The sequence below is a fragment of the Streptopelia decaocto genome (assembly GCF_964273445.1).
Source record: "Streptopelia decaocto genome assembly, chromosome: 3".
Classification (NCBI taxonomy): Eukaryota; Metazoa; Chordata; class Aves; order Columbiformes; family Columbidae; genus Streptopelia; species Streptopelia decaocto.
Genome location: NC_138656.1, coordinates 110,367,378 through 110,387,793, shown reverse-complemented (window position 1 = coordinate 110,387,793; position 20,416 = coordinate 110,367,378). Strand labels below are relative to the sequence as shown.

The 20,416-nt window shown below is 41.5% G+C and overlaps 1 protein-coding gene across 1 annotated transcript; it reads left to right on the top strand.

Annotated features, from left to right (window-relative positions):
* The first annotated feature begins 650 nt into the window (after nucleotides 1-650).
* Nucleotides 651-18,917, top strand: MATN3 (matrilin 3). Its single transcript, XM_082049305.1, has 8 exons — nucleotides 651-846; nucleotides 2,741-3,310; nucleotides 6,826-6,948; nucleotides 7,388-7,510; nucleotides 8,709-8,831; nucleotides 10,835-10,957; nucleotides 15,287-15,394; nucleotides 17,694-18,917. The coding sequence occupies exons 1-8, from the start codon at nucleotides 705-707 to the stop codon at nucleotides 17,747-17,749; spliced, it is 1,368 nt and encodes a 455-aa protein (XP_081905431.1). The 5' UTR covers nucleotides 651-704; the 3' UTR covers nucleotides 17,750-18,917.
* Nucleotides 18,918-20,416: the final 1,499 nt, after the last annotated feature.

Here is a 20,416-nt window from a genome sequence, read left to right as displayed (position 1 = left end):
CTGCAAGAGCACTTGAAGCTGTGGTGATTAAAGAACATCTTGCACTACTGTCCTGGCAGCGTTGGATATGGACAGAACTCCAGCAAAGGGCTGTGTGGGTGGTTCCTGTTCTAAATTGGGGCTTCTGTTCCCCTTTGGAGGGTGAAGGGAGAAAAGATGGGGCCTGCAGTACATGTTGACTGTGGCTTCAGCCAAAGTGTCTTCTAAAGAAAAGATGGTGCTGGAGACCGCAGTGGATTTGTGCCCTAACCTGTGCTTTCCTGTAAAGCTTGCTGCAGCTTCCCCCAGGAGCTGGCAGGATTTGCAGCGCTGGGATCTGGACACAGATTTGACAACAGGGGAGGCACTTCGTGATCACACGGTGAGATTTTTCTCCCATGCTTTGCAAATACTGCCTTGGAGGTAAAGCCTGATGCGTGCTTGAGACCAGAAGTGCACTTGGCAGACCTGGATCAGATAGCTCCAGTGGGGTTTGAACCCTCGCTTCACCATGCAGTAAACTCACAAATTCAGCTCATCCTTCCAGCCCTTCCCTCCGCGGGGCGGGGGAACGGGGCCTGGCAGCCGGCACCTTCCTGGCCGCCGGCCCCCCCGGGGAGGAGGCGGCGGGGACAGCCGATGCCACCTCGGTTTCTCCCCCTTTCAGCGGCCAGCAGCTTTAAATACAGCGCCGTGGGGCGCGGGGGGGCGGCAGCAGCAGCACCATGGGGCGAGCGATCGGCATCCTGGGCTGCAGCCTAGCGCTGCTGCTGCTGCTGCTGCGGGCGCCCCCGGCCCGGGGGTCACCGCACCGCCTGCGCCGGCAGCCGCGGACGGGCGGCCTCTCCCGGAGCCACGGGCCGGCAGGTACCGCGCTCCCGCGGGCGGCCGGAGCTGCGTCCAGCCTGCCTTCCCCCCGCACCGCTCCTGCCTTCCCCCCGCACCGCTCCTGCCTTCCCCCCGCACCGCTCCTGCCTTCCTCCCGCACCACTCCAGCCTTCCCCCGCACCGCTGCCTCCTGCCAGCCCTGCCCGCCGGCGACGCGCTCCTGCTCGGTCACTCCGCGCTTTGCTTGCTGCTACCCAGCCGCTCCGGGCACCGCTTGCCATTGCCATTGCTTCTTTGGGATGTTTCCTTACCTGCCGAGTTTTACGAACACTTACAGGAAGATCCTGGCACAGGGACATCTTGTTGGAGCTGCAATAATGCGTGGACCATTAGCTCGTAGGCAGAAGTACTAACTAATTTTGGGTTTGTTTGTTTTTAATGCAAGGTTGGCCTTCCTAATCTTTAAAACCTACATAACTCTTCTCTAGCTGTGTTAATTTCTCAGAACGTCTCTATTTCAGACTCAGAATCAAGCTGCTGAAAAGTGGCAGGTTTTCTTTTTTTTTTGTTTTGATTTTGGTTTTCGTTTGTTTTTCCTTAATCTAAAAATAGAATTCTACCTATAAAGCTTGGATTATCTATTTATTTATTGAGGACAACCTGTGTGGGTCTTTTTCTTTCATGTCTTAAGCTACTGTGTGCATGCACTAACTTTTCTTCATATTTTCTCAGCTTCCCAAAGGGCACAAAGCCATTTGACTAAATCTTTATGCAAAATCTAAGTTAGGGAATGCGTGTAGAATTGTATATAATATACCTGGACGAGATCCTAGATTCATCCAGTGTGTTACTGTGTCCAAAGGCAAAATGAACTCTACTGCTGTGTTTCCCGATGGAAGATGTATCTCTGCAATTTTTTTTCCTCTGTTTTCACATGCACAAGAGAAGAAAACAGCTCTTCAGGGAGTATATTCAAACTGAACATCTCGCATTTTGCTATTCAATGCACTGTTGAGCAGCAATGTCTCTTTTGTACAAACATTGTGCTTGTGGGTTGTCTGTTTTTCAGAAACCAGGAGTACAAGTCCATACCTTGATGGTATCATCAGTGTCAGGTCGTCAGGACAGCAGTGTGCAGCTTCGCTTGCCTGCTGTTGCTGCCCTGATTATTTTTCATCTTCCTTGAAGCAACACTTGTGTCTGATATGAGCTATAGCTTTTCTGTTTCAGTATAGATTTATATGTCAGTGAGGAATTTAAAAAGCTAGAAATACTTGTGTAAATGTTCATTTTTACATGTAAAATTACTTCATATGTAGTATATTCATTTATTTCTTTGCCTTTAGACAGTAGCAGCTTCTAAAGAAGCCTTTATCACAGCATCATTTGCATCTTTTTCCTGTTGGTCTTTATTTCTTCTTGTTGTGTACTTTGGGATGTGAATTGCAAACAAGAAATATTTCCTGATTAGAAATCTATGTTTTTACTATCCCAACAAATATTGTTAGGATCTGTGCACTATGTAACCCAGCCAGTTGTTTTACCGTTTTACTTCTGTAGCTTATAAAAACGGAATTCAGGCTTTATGCAAATAAAAAGTAAGTATGTTTATATGTCATTGCTACACTTCTGTGTTGGCTGTTACATTCAACTACAACACTTTGTTTCAAGGATAGTTAGACATTTTGTGGGCTCTAATGTGGACCTATCTTTCAATGCTTAAAAGTGTTCAATTATTTATTACTTGTCAAAATTAATATTTAAGAATTTCTAATGTGTTGCTCACTATAATTTTAAGTCTCTGCCTAAAGAATTAAGAGTGCCGACATTTGTCTGGTAGGAGTAGTTGGCCAGGACAGCTCTCACTGCCCTGGGGTGAGAGCTCAGGTCCTGTGTAGGGGATAACTGAAGTGTTTTCTGTCCTTCTTGACAGGCACCACCTGCAAGAACCAGCCCTTAGACCTCGTCTTCATCATAGACAGCTCCCGTAGCGTCCGACCTGAAGAGTTTGAGAAAGTGAAAGTCTTTTTGTCGAAAATGATCGATACTCTGGACATTGGTGAAAGAACAACCCGTGTGGCGGTCATGAATTATGCTAGCACGGTCAAGGTGGAGTTTCCCCTCCGGACATACTTTGATAAAGCGCCTATGAAGGAGGCTGTATCTCGCATTGAGCCCTTGTCTGCTGGCACCATGACCGGTCTTGCCATCCAAACTGCCGTGGATGAAGTCTTCACTGAGGAGATGGGCACCCGGCCAGCAAACTTCAATATCCCCAAGGTGGTCATTGTTGTGACAGATGGACGACCACAAGACCGGGTTCAAGATGTGGCAGCAAGCGCCCGGGCAGCTGGCATTGAGATCTATGCCGTTGGGGTAGACCGGGCAGACATGCAGTCCCTGAGGATAATGGCCAGCGAACCACTGGATGAACACGTCTTTTATGTGGAGACCTATGGTGTGATCGAAAAGCTGACATCCAAATTCAGAGCGACTTTCTGTGGTAAGGTGGTCAGTCCAAGGGGTTAGTGTAATTTGGCACCTTGTGGCTCCCACTGTGGTTCCGGTCCCTAAGAAAGAAGTTTTTCTTTTTGAAAAGTGTTATGTATCACATTTAAATATTTCCTTTGCCACCCATTGGCAAAAAAGCCAACCCTTTTATTCAGCGGAGGGCAAGTGTGGGTTGTTATTGTCATTTACAGAAAAAAGGTCATGTATCTGGAGTCTTTAGAACTGCCTATAGATAGCCATGACACAGCCTTGCTCACAAAAATCAAACAACTGTTTGACAATTAAAAAACTTGGATGAATTAGATTTTGCTAGTGAATATCTAAGAAAATTACTCATAAATCTCCAGCAAGGAATGGGTAAAATCAGGTGTAAAGAACATTGTAAGAGAATGAAAATAACAGCCATTGCCTTGGGAACTTGGTTGGCAATGTCTTACGTAGTTATTTCAGAGCCTAAAAATTACCACAATTACCATATCTTTTGAAGGGAGTGAACAGACCTCTTTTTCTAGGTATGAAATAAATGTGTAGGACCATCTGTAGACAGGACACTTTGCCCAATACCTAACCTAGGAAATGCCTTGAGGTTTGGCTTGACATCATGTTGTGTTGCTGATGTGACCACATCCTCTCTCTGGCAGCTGGAGGTGGGTATGAGTGCCCACCTGGCTGGACAGGTATGAGTGCTGTGAACATAGCACTGATTTTCCATCTATGTTCTCACCAAAGCAAGTCCTTTCATAGCACCAAAGAAGAACCTCTTGTTCTTAAGAGTAAACAGACTGTTTATTGTGCTGAAGCATAGGAATTACACCTCTACTAAGGCGGAGGAGAAACCAAAGAGAGCTTACACATACACACTTCTAGTGTAAATGAGATTCTTGCATGCAATTAGCCAAAATCTGTGGACAAAAATGGGATGAAGGGAATAGTTTTTCAAAAGGTTCCTACAAAACAGATGAATCTAAGAGGGTCTTGTAAGACAGTGTGGGTAAACTGGGTCTTTTCCAGCTCCAGACTGCTTTTTGGCCAGAAATATGGACTCACCAGTGACAATTAGGAGTTTCTTTGCTTTGGCCAAGGCAAATAAATTTGTAGGGTGAACTGAAAACAGGAAGACTAATGTTCAGGGGCAAAATAGTTGGCTAAGCTTAAGTTCTTGATGCATTGAGAGCATCATTCAACATGAGACCATCCTGGAGATGGAAAATCTTAGCCTTGAATTGGTGTCCAAGTCAGTGGAAGCTTGACCTTTGCTACCACAAAAATCTGACCATTTGAGCCTGAGCTTCTCAGTTATGGTTGAAAATATCACCCACAGATTTTGTTCATAGTCATGGAGATGAATTCTATAATTCCCAAGGGTGTAGCAGAATGAAAAGACACTGTCTTGGTTTGAGGTTTGTTTTTGCCAATGGAAATACAAGACACACTTTCCATCAGCCTTATTAGGAGACATGTAAATCTTCCATATTTTAGAAAATGGGCCATGTTACCTTGCATTCAGAAATACATGAGAAGATTCGAGCATTCTTGCTTCTTATTTCTTATCTCACCACTATTGCTTTGGAGTTTGATTTTACCAGTAGTCAATATCCACATTCTCAGGTAATAACAGACTTGTCTTTCCATTTTTCTCTTTTCCTCTTTCATTTGCTCCTTCTTTATTGTCTTTCTTCCCCCTTCCCACTCTTTTTCCTCCCCCTTTTTTTTTTCACCCCCTTCCCTTTGATGACTAAATTTAGATGACATTAAAAAGTCATGTAAGTTTTAATATCTAGGTTTCCTTTACAGTCTGTGGAGAGAAACAGAGGCATCTTGAGATGACCAAAGATGCAGAAGATCCAAAGCTGAATACGTGTGAGAAAAATTGGTCAGAAGTTAATTAGCTGTGTAGTTAGACCATCTGTGAAGGAAGAGATTGTCAGCACACACAGTGTATTGCAGTGTTACAACAGTAGTTTTGTCCGCCCTGTCACCACAACACACTCATCTTGGCTGCCATCCGTCACACTGCTTTTTGGATCATTGTCATGTGTCTTATCAGCCTGATGAGATAACCTGACTGTGAAGAATGAGCTGGTCCCCAAAATTTGACTCTCATTTCATAGTTTGCAGTTTCAGCTTCTCAATTCTCTGAGGTTTGGACATTATCTATGTCTGTACTGTACTTCAGTTAGGAGGCTCACATGCCTGGAAAGCTGCCTGACTGCAGAAACTTTCCTCCATATCCTCTTTTGGTTTTGACTTTTTCAGCCTGATGGATCAAGGCAGCTGTAGCCTTCACATCCCCGTCGTGCACTGGCGGGTTTCTTTGCTGGCTTATACATCTGAACCATCATTACGCAGAAACACTTTTCATCCCAAGTGCCTCTGAGTCATTTTTCTCTTCCTCCTGGTCTTAATGCTCTTTCTGTTGCAAATTGATTTGATTTTAGTGTAGTTTAGTTTTGTTTGCTTTCTATTGCATTTTAGTTTACGTGTGTAGGGTTTTTTTGTTTGTTTGTCTGTTTTTTTAACAATACAGTAGGAATTCATAAATCATACCAGTGAGCAGAAGTCAGTAAGCTGCCAGACAGTGACAGATACATCTTGGGGTTGTTTAAACTGGTTGTTTGTAATAGAAAGGGACTGGATACAAAAATACAGAAGGTCCTTTTCATTGCCAAGTTCTCATTTCCAGTGTATTGCTACTGGTGAGACCACATCTGGAATATTGTGTCCAGTTCTGGGCCCCTCAGTTCCAGAAGGACAGGGAACTGCTGGAGAGAGTCCAGCGCAGGGCAACAAAGATGATGAAGGGAGTGGAGCATCTCCCATGTGAGGAAAGGCTGAGGGAGCTGGGGCTCTTTAGCTTGGAGGAGACTGAGGGGTGACCTCATTAATGTTTATAAATATATAAAGGGTGAGTGTCATGAGGATGGAGCTAGGCTCTTCTCAGTGACAACCAATGATAGGACAAGGGGTAATGGGTTCAAACTGGAACACAAGAGGTTCCACTTAAATTTGAGAAGAAACTTCTCAGTGAGGGTGACAGACACTGGAACAGGCTGCACAGGGGGGTTGTGGAGTCTCCTTCTCTGGAGGCATTCAAGACCTGCCTGGACACCTTCCTGTGTAACCTCATCTAAGTGTTCCTGCTCCAGCAGGGGAATTGGACTGGATGATCTTTTGAGGTCCCTTCCAATCCCTGACATTCTGTGATTTTGTGAAATGTTTAAAATCTCCCTGTTGCACCCTTTTCAATTCACCTTGTCTTTCTGCCACCTCAGGTGGTGAATTATTTCTGTGTGGTTGTTCCAGTGTCACTTATGACCCCTTTCTTCTGGCTATAGAGTGACACAAAGAAAGATGCCTGTATCTTCTTGTGATGGTGATACAGCACTGAAATTCACTATGCTAATCCAGCAAACAGTGCAAGATGTACTTTTGTAAACATAAATTATTAATGACTGTTTCTTTCCTTTGGGATGACTGAAATGCCTTTTCTGTAAATGCCCTTTGTAGCTGCAAATGTGTGCGCACTGGGGACCCACGACTGCCAGCAGGTCTGTGTGAGTGACGGTGGATCCTACCTTTGCGATTGCTATCAAGGCTACACTCTCAATCCAGATAAGAGGACCTGCTCAGGTATTATTCCTTCAGTAAATGTGTTCAACTAGGAAAAAAAGTCAGTTTTTTGACACCATAATTAGATTTGGGAAGCTACTTGTGTACTTCTGTTGAAACTGTGAACTTCTGTATCTCCTTCAATAATGATAAATCAAATAATAAAAAAATAAATAAAAGTCTGCTGCAAGTAATGGTGAGAAGTAGTTTGAGTCCATCACCATCCTTTTTATTGTGCTTTGTAGATCCATTCATTAGGGCCAGATGCCAATACAAATTCTTCAGATGTAGACACTGTATAGATATTTTCTCCTACCACTTATTCTAATTGCTTTAATTACTGTTGCCATTTCTGACCTGATTCCAAATAGAAATATATTTGAAAATGTGAATATGTGCCCTATCCCATATGATATTTTTTAATGAACAATGAATTGTTGCTCTAATGTGCATCTTGCAGCTGTGGACCCGTGTGCACCTGGAAGGCACGAGTGTGAGCAGGTCTGTGTGACTAACAATGGATCCTATGTCTGTGAGTGCTATGAAGGCCACAGCCTGAATCCAGATAAGAAGACTTGCTCAGGTAAGAACTGAAAGCTGCTTTAATATATGAAACTCATGGAGACATGGATATGTTTTCTGTGAGTTACTTTCGTTATTTCTAATTGAAAAATTGCTTACAGAAATCAGCTCTTAAAATGAGTGCACCTGTAGACTTTCCCCTTGGTTCTAGTAATAGTAAAATCACATTTTTCTTATAACATTTTTATTATAAAAGTGCAATTTGGCCCTTACCTACCATTTTATGGTCTTCCCAATGCTTCATAAATATCCCTTGTTTTCTGGGAGAGCATGAACGGATTCCAGAGATGCCCACCAGCACTGTGTCTCCATGGGAGAATGAGTGCCACTTGTTCACAGAGAACTTAAAACTGGATGATTTTTCCATGACCTCTCCATCTCTTCCGTCAAAACTCATTTTTCTTTACAGTTGGCTGCTTCTGCTTCCACGCTGTGCTGGGATTTGTGATATAGCAATCTCAGTCTTACACCAGCAGCAGCTTCTTGAATTGTCAGCCTGAAAATTTAGCCTAGTATAAAAACTCTTTTCCCCCTCAAATACTTCTCTGGAGTTGTTTCTTTAAATCCAGAAGTTTTGAGCAGCACCACCCTTAGGGTAGCTGTTTCATAACTGGGAAGTGCATCCTTCCTTTTGACAGCACGTAAGGATTCTTCTCACCGAAGTTTTCACTGTTATTTCTGAAGGGAGAACATAATCTTCAGGCACTCCTGCTTGATTGCTTTTGTTCTCACTAGGCTTTATATCTTTGCCATTTAATTGCTTTTCTACATATCACGCCTGGCTTTTTGTGCCTGCCTTCAGCTCATGGATGAAAATGTGGAGTTAAATTTTGATACACCACAGTTCCTGCTAACATGGCAAGAAAAAACAATTTCTGCCTTGATGCGTGGCAGGTCATCTCAGTATGATGATTTGGCTTCATCCTTACTGGGGATATTCAGGACTGTTAGAATTGCTGATGAAAATCAGAATCACGTGAGATGTGCTATAGTAAAGTCTTGGAGTCCAGATATCTGCCTCCTCTATTAAAAAATTAGTAAATTAATTCAGTTGTCTGCAGTGTAATATAATAATATAGTAGGTTGAATCTTTATTTCAATCTTAATGAAATTGTATTTATAAATGTTGAAGTATTTAAAATGCTTGAGTGCCTGGGAGGGATTAATAGTTTTTTTCTCTGAAACGTGGTTCACCGCAGCCATGGACATGTGCACACCTGGAAGACACGACTGTGCCCAAGTCTGTCTGAGCAATGATGGATCCTACAGCTGTGATTGCTTTGAAGGATACACTCTGAATCCAGACAAGAAGACTTGCTCAGGTAAGACCTGATCAAAGAAATATTGTATTTATCTAAAAGCAATATATTTTAAAAATCAGGTTAATTCATGTTATTTTTTTGATAAATTATCCAAGTGTTTCTGTACAACTCCTGAAAACATGGTGCAACTTTATTTCTTCTTATGTCTAGTAATACAGGGTGTTTCAAAAAGATGGACCCAATTTGAAAGCACTATGTCTCTGCAACCACAAATTGCCCATGAATGAGACTCTTACCACTTGAAAGGGCAAGACATAGAGTTTCAAATGATGACTGCTAGATGTACTCTTTGTAAATTTTTGTGCAATTGTAACATGTTGCCATTGTGAAATATACTGCTTTGAAACTGGGTCCATCTTTTTGAAACACCCTGTAATTTGAGAGCCACGACTCCTCCACAGTTGCGCGAAGCTTTTAATTGGTATAATTAAAATGCCATTTGGCATTTCCCTGAGGACTTCGCAGTATTTTCACACCCATGGAGCACAAATTGCCATATCCACCTGAGAGAGGAGAAAGAGAATATATTAATATTTGGTCAGAACATGAGATGTGTACAATCTGTGCCATAAAACTCTTCAGAAAATCAGTGCAAGGGAAAGAGACGGAGAAGAACAGGGACTGTGCTGGGACAGAGATTACAGTATGTATCATCATGAGTGTGATCACTCTTTCTGGTGGATGTGTTTGGACATTTAAAATACTCCAATCTTAGAGCTCTAGAGGGTGGAGGGAAATGTTGCTTCCCAGTGCTGGTCTCTTGTGGAGAACAGGACCGTAGATGTATATGGTACTTAAGGATGTATATGTAAATATATAGTACCTACAAATTAATATGTATTCTCTACCATTTTCACTTAATTAAGATTTGAACTTCACTCATTTCTTTGGATGTTTCACTGATGATTTATTTACACAAAATCTTTTTGTCTACTTCCATTATAATCCCTTTCCTTACTACATTTTGTGTGATAAAGCATTGAACTTAGACTTCAGTTCCAGGAGGTTCCCAAATCTCTCCAATTAGTCATGAGTCTTGCATCTCAGAGATGAAGCCAGAGGATGACAATATGTCTTCCTGCCTAGTTTAGGAGCTGAGTTTGTAAATACAGGTCCTAAGGCTAACTCTCACCTGGCTAGAGACTATAAACATCTGTGCGGGAACGTGAATTCAATTAGACATCCTCATTGGGAGTCCAGTCCTGAACCTCCTTTCATAGCACTGATTCTCCCCCACATAGTCAAATTTCAGATTATTTCCCTAAGATGCTTGCTTTTATTCTCTTTTGAACCTTATTTTGCGATAGGCTGCTAATGATTTCTCAACCATCTGGGTCTTTGTGATATAATAAAAATAGTCTAAGTCTAGGAGGAGGGGCTCTGTTCTCGCTTTCTCTCTCTCTTTCCTTGTTCCTTACTGAACCTCCTTACTGCAAGGATATCCAAATATAGGAACTTCTTCTCAGCTTGGCCTTTAAGAGTTGCCGTGTTAAATTTGGCAGAAAACATCAGCCCCACACATCAAGTGCCACTTTGTAACTGGCAGCGGGTGCCATGTCTCTTTTTCTTTTTTTTAACCCAGCCATGAATACTCTTCTGTTTATGGTCTTTTCACTCCATAAAACAGTGTCTTATCCAACTCAACTAGAGCTGAAATAATGCCAAATACTCTCTTAAAATCCAGATATTTGTTCTCTGAAATTCCTTTGGATAATTATTTTGTAACTGGGTCACTGCTAGTTCAGCCCCTTTTGCAATCTATTACAACTGCAAAAAAAGTATTGCCAGTGTTCCAAAAATCATATTAATTTTATGACGATGACAGCCAGATAAAAACACAGTCCGTATACCCTACGATGGCTAACAGGGTGCCGACATGCAGCACAAACATCCTGGTTCGAATCCGAATGAAGAGGTGTTTGCAAATGGGAATTACTAACAGTGACTAAACTGAAGTTTTGAGTATTGATTAATATTCTTCTCTTCTCAAATGCCTTCCCCAGCTGTCGACATGTGTGCACCTGGAAGGCACGACTGCGAGCAGGTCTGCGTGAGGGATGATCTGTTCTACACCTGTGACTGCTACCAAGGCTACACCCTGAATCCAGACAAGAAGACTTGCTCAAGTAAGAGCAGATTGCTGTTCCACAGCCCCCCATGCCCTACCCAGCTAATACCTGTGTTGAAATAGCTCTTATTAGCAAGTTAATCTATTTGGATCTGTTGAGAAACTTTCACATGCATTCAAGTGTTACAAGGCCGCTCTATGTCTCTCTGCCTCTTCCAATTTGAGCAACATTCAGAGATATAAAGCACTTTATATGTGAGGGTGCTAGTAACTTCTTACCATTTGGTCTGTCTTTATCAGGTTATAACCGAGGCTTTCACTGTATTTAAAAAAATAATGTGCAATATTCAGCAAAACCAGAACTGAGAAATAATTGTGGAAACAGCATACCACCATGTAGAGGACAGTTCAGAGCAGAGATAACTTGCCATTGCATCTTCCCTTCCAGGCTGAGTTTCATGTTGTTGTAACTTTGTTACAGTAAAAATGTAATTAAAAAAAAAAAAAGTTTCTTTCCTTCCTTGGCTTCTTACTGTAAGGTTATTATGTGCTGGAAGCTGTTCATAGCATGTCTTTGGAGGTGATCTGGCACCTCACATCTGGTAGGGCTAGGGGGAGCATAGACTGTACAAAGGCAGGACTGAGGGAGACCCCAGTTCAGCTCACTGGCCCCGGGCGAGGTCACTTACACATCGCAGTAGGTCCTGGTAAGATTCATAGAATAGTTTGGGTTGGAAGGGACATTCAAAGCTCCTCCAGTCCAACCCCCCCTGCAATGAGCAGGGACATCTTCACCCAGATCAGGTTGCTCAGAGCCACATCCAGCCTGGCCTGGGATGTCTCCAGGGATGGGGCATCCACCACCTCTCTGGCCAACCTGGGACAGTGTTTCACCACCCTCAGTGTAAAAAATTTCTTCCTCATGTCTGGCCTGAATCTCCCCTCCTTTAGTTTAAAACCATCACCCCTTGTCCTATCCTAACAGGCCTTGCTAAAAAGTCCGTCCACATCTTCTAGACCCCTTTCAAGTACTGAAAGGCCACATGTAGGATAGGCTTCCAGCATGGAAAAGGATTGCCATTGGGAAGCATTAAAAAAGAGTTATCTTTCTTCTGGATAACTATTTCTCCAAAACGCATTCTGTAGGAACTGGTGTACATGTACCGGGGACCCATGACTGAGCAGATCTGGGTGAGTAGTGGTGGATTGTATACCTGTCACTGCTATGGAGGCTTTACCTTAAATCCAGATGAGAAAACATGCTCAAGTAATAATTTCATTGTTTTTCCTGAATATATTTTTTGAAGTACCTTTGAATGTGTTAAATCCTTTTCATCTGTTTGAGAAATATTCTATCAACTCACAGACTCCCTGAAAGCACAATCCTTTTTCATTCCCTTCTGCCTGTTGCCTCTAATGTTTTGAGCTATTGACAGTTTCATCCTTCTTGTTTAGTTATGGCAGTGACTGTATTTAAAACTAGAGCTGACTCTTACCTATCACCACACATTTAAGGACTTCACCATTAAAAAAAAAAATCAGTTATAATTGGCATTTCCTTATGAAATGGGAATAACTGGAGGGACTGGCAAGGCAGGGTTCTGGGGATCTATCTCTGGGGCATGGGACTTTATGCTGTAGCAGCATTTGGAGGATGGTGGGAGGCCAGATGTGAACAGAACTGCTATCAGAAGAACTACAGCAGTGCTAAACTGTATGTTCTTGTCCACTCCTCCATGCTGAGTGGGGCAGGCATGAACTCACCAACTGTTTTTGCTTCAGAGGGGCAGTGATGGCACCAGCTGTTGGCAGAACTTCTGCACCATTTTTTGTAGAGTCATAGGGAAAGTTGCATTGGAAAGGACCTCAAGAGGTACCGAGTCTGATCTCTGGTTCAGAGCAGAGATAACTTGCCATTGCATCAGGTGGCTAAGGACCCTTGGTAAGAGCAAAGTTATAAAATAGGGGGATATAGCCAAACACCACCTGCAAAAATAGTATTTTTTTGTAGGTCTGGACCTAAACATAAATGCAGTGTAAAAACACAACTCTAGCATGTTTTGTATGACTTGTTGAGCATCCCAGTGGCAATGAGAGTGTCCCAGATTTTGAACATCAAATAATGGAAGACTCTAAATTTTACAGAAGGACTGTAGAAAACCTCAGGGTACCCTTGGGCAGTTGCCAAAGTGGGTTGGAAAAGTAATTTTGTTAAAACAGACATAATCCAAGGAGGATCTGTATCTGTCATTGGAGAATTTAAATTTAAACATAAAAAATTAACTGGCAGTTGGTTGGAAACGAGCCATGTTGGTGTGATATTTTGAACTGAATTTCCTCCAGCTGACTCTTGAACAGCTCTTCTTTGTACATTGACCATAAAGCTGGTGGAACATTCCAGAGAAGGGAACTGAACAAATACAGGTTCAGTGGAATCAAGGAGACACCAGTTTCAACATTGGCTCTAAGACAAATGAATTTCTGCACTGCTAGAAATGAATCTGTTCATAGATTTTGCAGTTCCCCTGCAAAATGTAAATACCAATGGCATGACTGATAAACAAGAAACCAAAACATTTCAGAAAAGAAGAGCTATTGTGTCCAGGTATAATATTTCTGTTGTTCTGTATAATGCTCACATAATTTGTTTGGCTTTGATCAGCTATGCATTTATATATCTACAGAAGAAGTAATGGAATAATCTCCTGTCATTGCCTTTGCAAGGAACGTAAAAACACATGTATCTAGAGACAGGTATTACATACAGGTAATACCTCCTGATAACTTGTTGAAAGGGTATTTCTTAATTGTAGGCCCTATTTTAAGTCGGAAGCTTGTTATTCAGGTCTTGGATGTAGACAGTAATCTCACTGCAGTACCTGTGCTTCAGTAGCTGTTGATACGTTTGTTCTTAGCCTGCAGCAAGTACTGCAGCTCAGCTTAACTCCTCTTTTCTTTCATGAGTAGGTGAGGTTCAACTACCTTTTGTGTAGCTATGAACATCAGCTGATGCCTGACGTTATTATATTACAATGAAGTCATAATCTCTCTGAGCCCTTTGTGATCATCCCTGGTTTTGTGGTGGATTATGGAGAAAAAGGAATTCTTGAGGACAGCTGAGGCTGCTGTCTTGTCAGTCTGGAAGACTGAGCGCAAGACCTAGGAACAGATTCAATGGCACCACTGTGGAGTATGGCAATGCTTGTTTTTTCTTTGTAAGAGATTGAAGAAGAAATCTCTGTCATACTAACTGGCTCCTCTATTGATATTGCTGTGCCTTTCTACTAGATTTTAAATTCATTTGTGCCTATCTGAATATTGTTCTACCCTCCATCCATATTAATGTGACATTGGAATGGACTTGTGTTCACATGTCTTGATGAATCAAAAGTGATACTCTCTACGCATGTGTATTGCCAGTGTTATAAACCAACAGCACATTGATGATTTAGCTGAACCGTGTTGCTTAGTATTTAAAATTAAAACATGTGTTCCTCCTTTCTTTTTTAATTATTTACCAAGTGGTAAATTAAATTCTTCCAATTCCTTCCCAAGCTGAGACTTAGGTATCTAAATTCCACCTGCATCTCAGAAACTGATGCAAACTGATCAACTTCTGACACTGATTGAGTATTAATGTGCCTAAAATCACTATGTGCCTTCCTGTTGGGCTTGCAAAACTGCTGGAGGCTTAACTTTGGACTAATGCATTCTCAGGAGTGCTGTGTTTGGGAGTGATGGATACCCCAAATGCCATTGTGATCCAGCTTTGACAGGGCAGCAACCTTGATTTTGTATAGACAGATAGATTTAGATTTTATTTACATACATTTAGATATGAGGAAGAAATCCTTCACCATGAGGGTGGTGAGGCACTGGAACAGTCTGCCCAGAGAAGCTGTGGATGCCCCATCCCTGGAAGTGTTCAAGGCCAGGTGGGACGGGGCTTTGAGCAACCTGGTCTAGTGAAAGATGCCCCTGCCTGTGGCAGGGGGGCTGGACTAGGCAAATGGAAGATTCACTTTAGTCCAGACATTAGAGTTGATCGGGGAGGCTGGTTGGTCCCTGCACCCAGGACTCTTTTTATATTGTATTCAATAAAGGTCTAATTTAAAGAGTGCAGAGGATCCATGTAGGCAGGTGAGGAACTGCTTGGTTACAGTCAAGGTCTCCCTTGCCTGTCTCATTTCTGGACTATGACACACGCTCCTCTGGCTGCACCCCAGCCCTGTTCACTGCCCTCCCTCCTTCCCTACTGCCCTGGGTTGCAGCGCTTGCTGCAGTCTCACAGCATGAGTTCAACTCCCCTCGCAGAATCAAGCCTTTCCCTGGGATTTAAATGTTGGATAATTGCCATAAATGTTCTAAATGCTGTTTTCTCTCTTAGGAGCCATAACGAGCAGCCTTGTAACAACTGAAGAGTCCTGTAAGTGTGAAGCCATAGCTGCCCTGCAGGATTCAGTCACCTCACACCTTGAAGCTCTGTCTGCAAAATATATCCTTTTTCTTACATGATCTTCTGCATTGAGCTCTTTACTGGTGTTTTAGAGGGAGTTGCTTGGATGTTTGCTGGGGAAGGAACAGACCTCACAACAAAAACTATTTTCCCGGTAATTTTAGAAATGTTGTGCAGCTAAATCTTGCCTGTTACAAATACCATTATGCTTTCACATTATATTGGAAGGCTTTAGTGTCAAGATAAAGATAAAATACACGTCCTCATCCCCTACGTTATACATGCTATGTTGAACATCAAGCACTGCTCTGTTTGTAATTCTTCCCGATGATTTTTACTGTTACAGCAAATGCTCGGTTTTGAACCCTCCCATTAGTAGTGTGTGTGTGCCCCAAAATTTTCAAGATGCCCAAGAGAGGTGGTGGGACAGCAGTCTGACCATTGCTGCTCTATTATTCCTCTGCATCCCAGCTCTGCAGACAGGCAGTGTCTCAAGCAATTTTCACAGAATCACACAATGTTAGGGATTGGAAGGGACCTCAGAAGATCTAGTCCAATTCCCCCGCCAGAGCAGGAACACCCAGATGAGGTTACACAGGTATGTGTCCAGGTGGGTTTGAATATTTCCAGAGGAGACTCCACAACCCCCCTGGGCAGCCTGTTCCAGTGTCTGTTACCCTTACTGTGAAGAAGTTTTTTCTCATATTTAAGTGAAACCTCCCATGTTCCAGTTTGTACCCATCGCCCCTTGTCTTATCATTGGTTGTCACCGAGAAGAGCCTGGCTCCATCCTTGTAACACTCACCTTTTATATATTTATAAACATTAATTAGGTCACCCCTCAGCCTCCTCCAGACTGAAGAGCCCCAGCTCCCTCAGCCTTTCCTCATACAGGAGATGCTCTACTCCCTTAATCATCTTTGTGGCTCTGCACTGGACTCTCTCAAGCAGTTCCCTGTCCTTTATGAACCTTCCTCTGCTTCTCCATGAGAATGTGCTCCTCTATGGACATCCAGCTGCTGGGATACAGGAGGAGAGCTGCGAGGCAGGGTGACGAGGCTGGAGGCACTGGGCTTGTGTCCCTGGGACATCCGAGGTGCAGGCTGGTGGGTGCCAGCTACACCGTGCTGGAATTTACTGGCTTCATTTGCTGCAGTGTGCTGCCTGCGCCAGTGAGGAGAAATGTGCTTAGTGCCTGGATTAGACATGTCACAAACATGTGGGAGAGAAAAAAAAACAACAACAAAAAAAAAGAAAGTGATGAATGCTTTGGTACCACAGCAAACCTGAATGCTGGAATAAGTGCCCTCAGATGGCATTGCAGGAATTAATTACTGGAAGTTAAAAGTTGGGCGAGCTGTGATTCATCATAAGGCACAATGTTTAGAACTGTGTTTGATCACTGTTAGAATTTACCAAGGGTTTTGGTAGATTTTCATCAGTGGAAATTTTTGAGACTGCACGCTTTTTTCTGTAAAAGGTGCTCTTGTTGAAATAGGAATTGATTTATAGCAGCACTACCTCTATGATTGTCATCCTGATCCTTGGGGATTCAAAATCAAGGGAGAGTGGGGTATTTTAGGATTAATCAAAGAACAGAGCAAACCAGTAAGTTTTATATGTGAACTCATCATTTATACAGATAAATGAACTTTTCAGTTCATGAAAGTTTCTGAAAGCCAAATGAAAACTTCTGCCAAGGACACAAGACTCTCCCAGTTCTTGAATAAATTCAAGTTTCTTTTTATAAACCCTAATTGCAAATCCCTTTTCTTGCAGTGTGCCTAGAGTTCACTTTATTCGCTTCAGAAAGGTGAAGGGAAGAGTCTGATTTTCCTTGGATTATAACATATAATTCCAGGGAATCTAAGTAGTTAAAAATGAACACCAAGATAATTAAACCTGTAATGTCATCTCAGTAGCAGCACGTCCTTCAGAGAACAATCTTTCTGCAAAAAAGAGCTAATGTTAAGCAAGAAAATCTGATGGTTTCAAGTCAGGAATATATTTTATTACAAATAACTGAGGCTTTCTTTCAAAGTCACTATTTGGGGACAATTTGTATCCCTAGCATCCTTTCAAGACAACTTGGGAAAAGCAGCAGAGCTGATCACCTGCTGCTTCTCAGCCCTGAATGTCACTTGGTTCAGCTCCTAAGAAATCAGGGCTTGAGATCATGCGAGAAGTTACCAGACCTTGACAGATCTCTACAACATTAGAATGTATTGACCTCGTTAGAAAACAGACTGGTTTTTTTTTGAAAATGCAGGAATGAGAAAGATTATAAATAAACCAAACCTTATAGTTATCTGTTATATTCTCCTTAACAACTGACCACTAGATGAAGTGTCTGAGAAGCTGCAGGCATATCAAGGCAGACAGCAGGTTGTCTGAGTTATCATTCTACTTAATTCCAAAATAATCTTCCAGAAGCTATCCTTTTTGTTGTGTTCAGCAAGCTTTATTTTGTTGCACAGCTTACAAAACAGCAGTTGGTTTGTTATTATTGACAAATATCAAGAAGACTTCAGGAAGACACCAGTCTTGAAAATAGTGACCTTGAGGATCTTCGTGTACAGTCACTTTATAACCATAAAGCTACCTATACCTGCTGTGCTTCAGTTTGTACTACAAGTATTACAGTAACTGCATTTTTATTCTTTTATTTAAAAGCAAATACAGAAAAAAAAATGGATACAGTATATCACATATAAAACTGTGAAATGGCAAAGCAGAGTAAAAAAATGGGCCTATGTCATCTGTCCATTAAATAGGAAAATAGTTTGGGGTCTTGTAACTTATTTTAATAAAATAAAGTATGATGAGCACACTGATGTTGGGAGTATTTTTGTGTACAACTTAAATACTTTATTTCATAACACATCTTTTAACAAAAACAAGGAAATAAAAACTCAAAGGAGGCATAAATGGAAGAAATCCACATAATTAAGCAAGATACTATCCCCAAGTCACATAGTTGGAAAAAGAACCATTTGATTTTAAAACCTAGAAGTCCTTGCTAATATAGATAAGAGGTTTAATAGTAATTTCAAGTATTAACAATATTGTTTAATGCTCAGAAGGATGAAAGATGTTCACCAACTTCAGGTTTTTATCCTGGAAGACTTATTTATGTTAATAGTCAGTCATTTCCTGTTGTCATACCACAGACTTTACTGGGACTACTTGTGTCAATTGGGCTTGTACAATAAAACACTCAATTAAAAAATCTAATTGTTAAAGGAATCTACTTGTTTTCCACAGATGGCATTTGTAATCATCCAAGTGCTTTATAAACTACACTTAAATACACTTGAAGATGGAGGCAACCTATGATTATTAATTTTTTTTTTTTTAGAATTGAAAAATACAACATAGTTTGTAGAGCTTTGCAATATAATTATACAAAATATTACATCAGTAGCTGTTATGACAAGGACATGTTATAATGACATCTGTGCTTGCTTCATATCCTGCACATAATAGATACAAACAATTAGAAGGAAAGTTGGGCAGAAGTTCAGTTATCATGTTCACTGCACATACCAGTGAGACTTCAAGTATGTCTGTACAGTAACGTTAAGTTAGAATATAATACACAGATAATATTATAGCACAGATGAACAAAAGTGAGATTATAAAGCCTCCAAGACTGCTGGATTGGTCTGTGGTTGATATTTTGTGATGTGTCCCCACTGATACTAATTTGCTTTACTTCAATTAAAGTTAGCGTGGACGACCTAGCTGTGCTACACTTGCTTCCTCAAAGTGCAGCGTATGCATATTTTTTTCTGTAAGTCATGTTTTATATCCAGCACTTTATTTTGCTTACTTTCATGTCTTCCACTTAGACGTGGGTATTATACAAGGATTTATAGGGCCAGAATTATGCCTTGGCCTGTGTATTGGTAAGAATAAACAAGTTGTAAATCTAATGCAAGACTTTTCAGCTTCTTGGCAATTGGGCGTACATGACATCAATCCCATTTACACTAAGGCCAGTTGTCAGATCAGATGTATAATTTTATACAATAGTGGAAAATTGTCCTGGAGGCCAGATGTGTCTTGCAAGCCGTCAGCTGGGCAGGCTTTGTTTCATGCATTAGTATTTGTAACTCCATTTTACATTACAAATGATAGTATTTACGTTCAATTCCTCTGAGAACTTATCTCATCTCACCTTGTGTTTGCGAGCATCAGATAAAATTCCAAGATGATATAAATTATTTCTTTAAAATAGGACATACGAGCAGGTCCTATTGACTGAACATTTTTATTTTAAATATCCAGGGTGCTTCAAAAAGATGGACCAAATTTCAAGTCACAGTAATTTCAAATTATATTTAGTTATTGAGGCAGTAAAACTTTGAGACTAATGCAGAGAACTGTTACGAAAAGAAGTAAATTTAATCTTTTGGGTGGTATTTTAAAATTATTTTTATTTTGCCTTGAAGAGAATAAAATAGAAAATTTCAGTTGTAAGGGACATACGGTGATCACCTAGTCCAACTGCCTGACCACAGGCATTTTTTAAATTACCTTTAGCTATCTTACTCAGCTCTAAGATGTTTAGAGGTGTTCAGCCAACTTTGTTTTATAGTTCTGTCTTATGTATGTGTTTCTAAGTTGGCATCAGTGAAAAAGCTGTATGCCCAGAGCTCCTCACTGTTGCACGTTCATGTAACGTCAATAAAATGACGTGACAATAACCTGTGGCTTGCTCTATTTCTCTGCATTTCCAGTCAGCATCTCTGAGAGGAGGGGAACAGCACTAAAACTTGACGAGACACAGGTCTGAGAACTTGGCTTCATTATGATTCTCCTTTGACACTGAACAAATTGCTTATATTTCAGTGTTTGTGTTGTGGATAATTGCACTGTGGAGTAGTCAGCTGCTATGAAAGCAAGGGGGATGTTCTGGGAGACATGGCACTTCTGTTCCTCCTGTGCCAAGCAGGCAAGTTTGTAGAGCAGGATGCAGAAGACACAGTGCAGACTGTTTTCTGTACGTCTCTCATGTTCCCCTTTGCTGTTGATCAGCTACAAAACAGCTTTCAATAT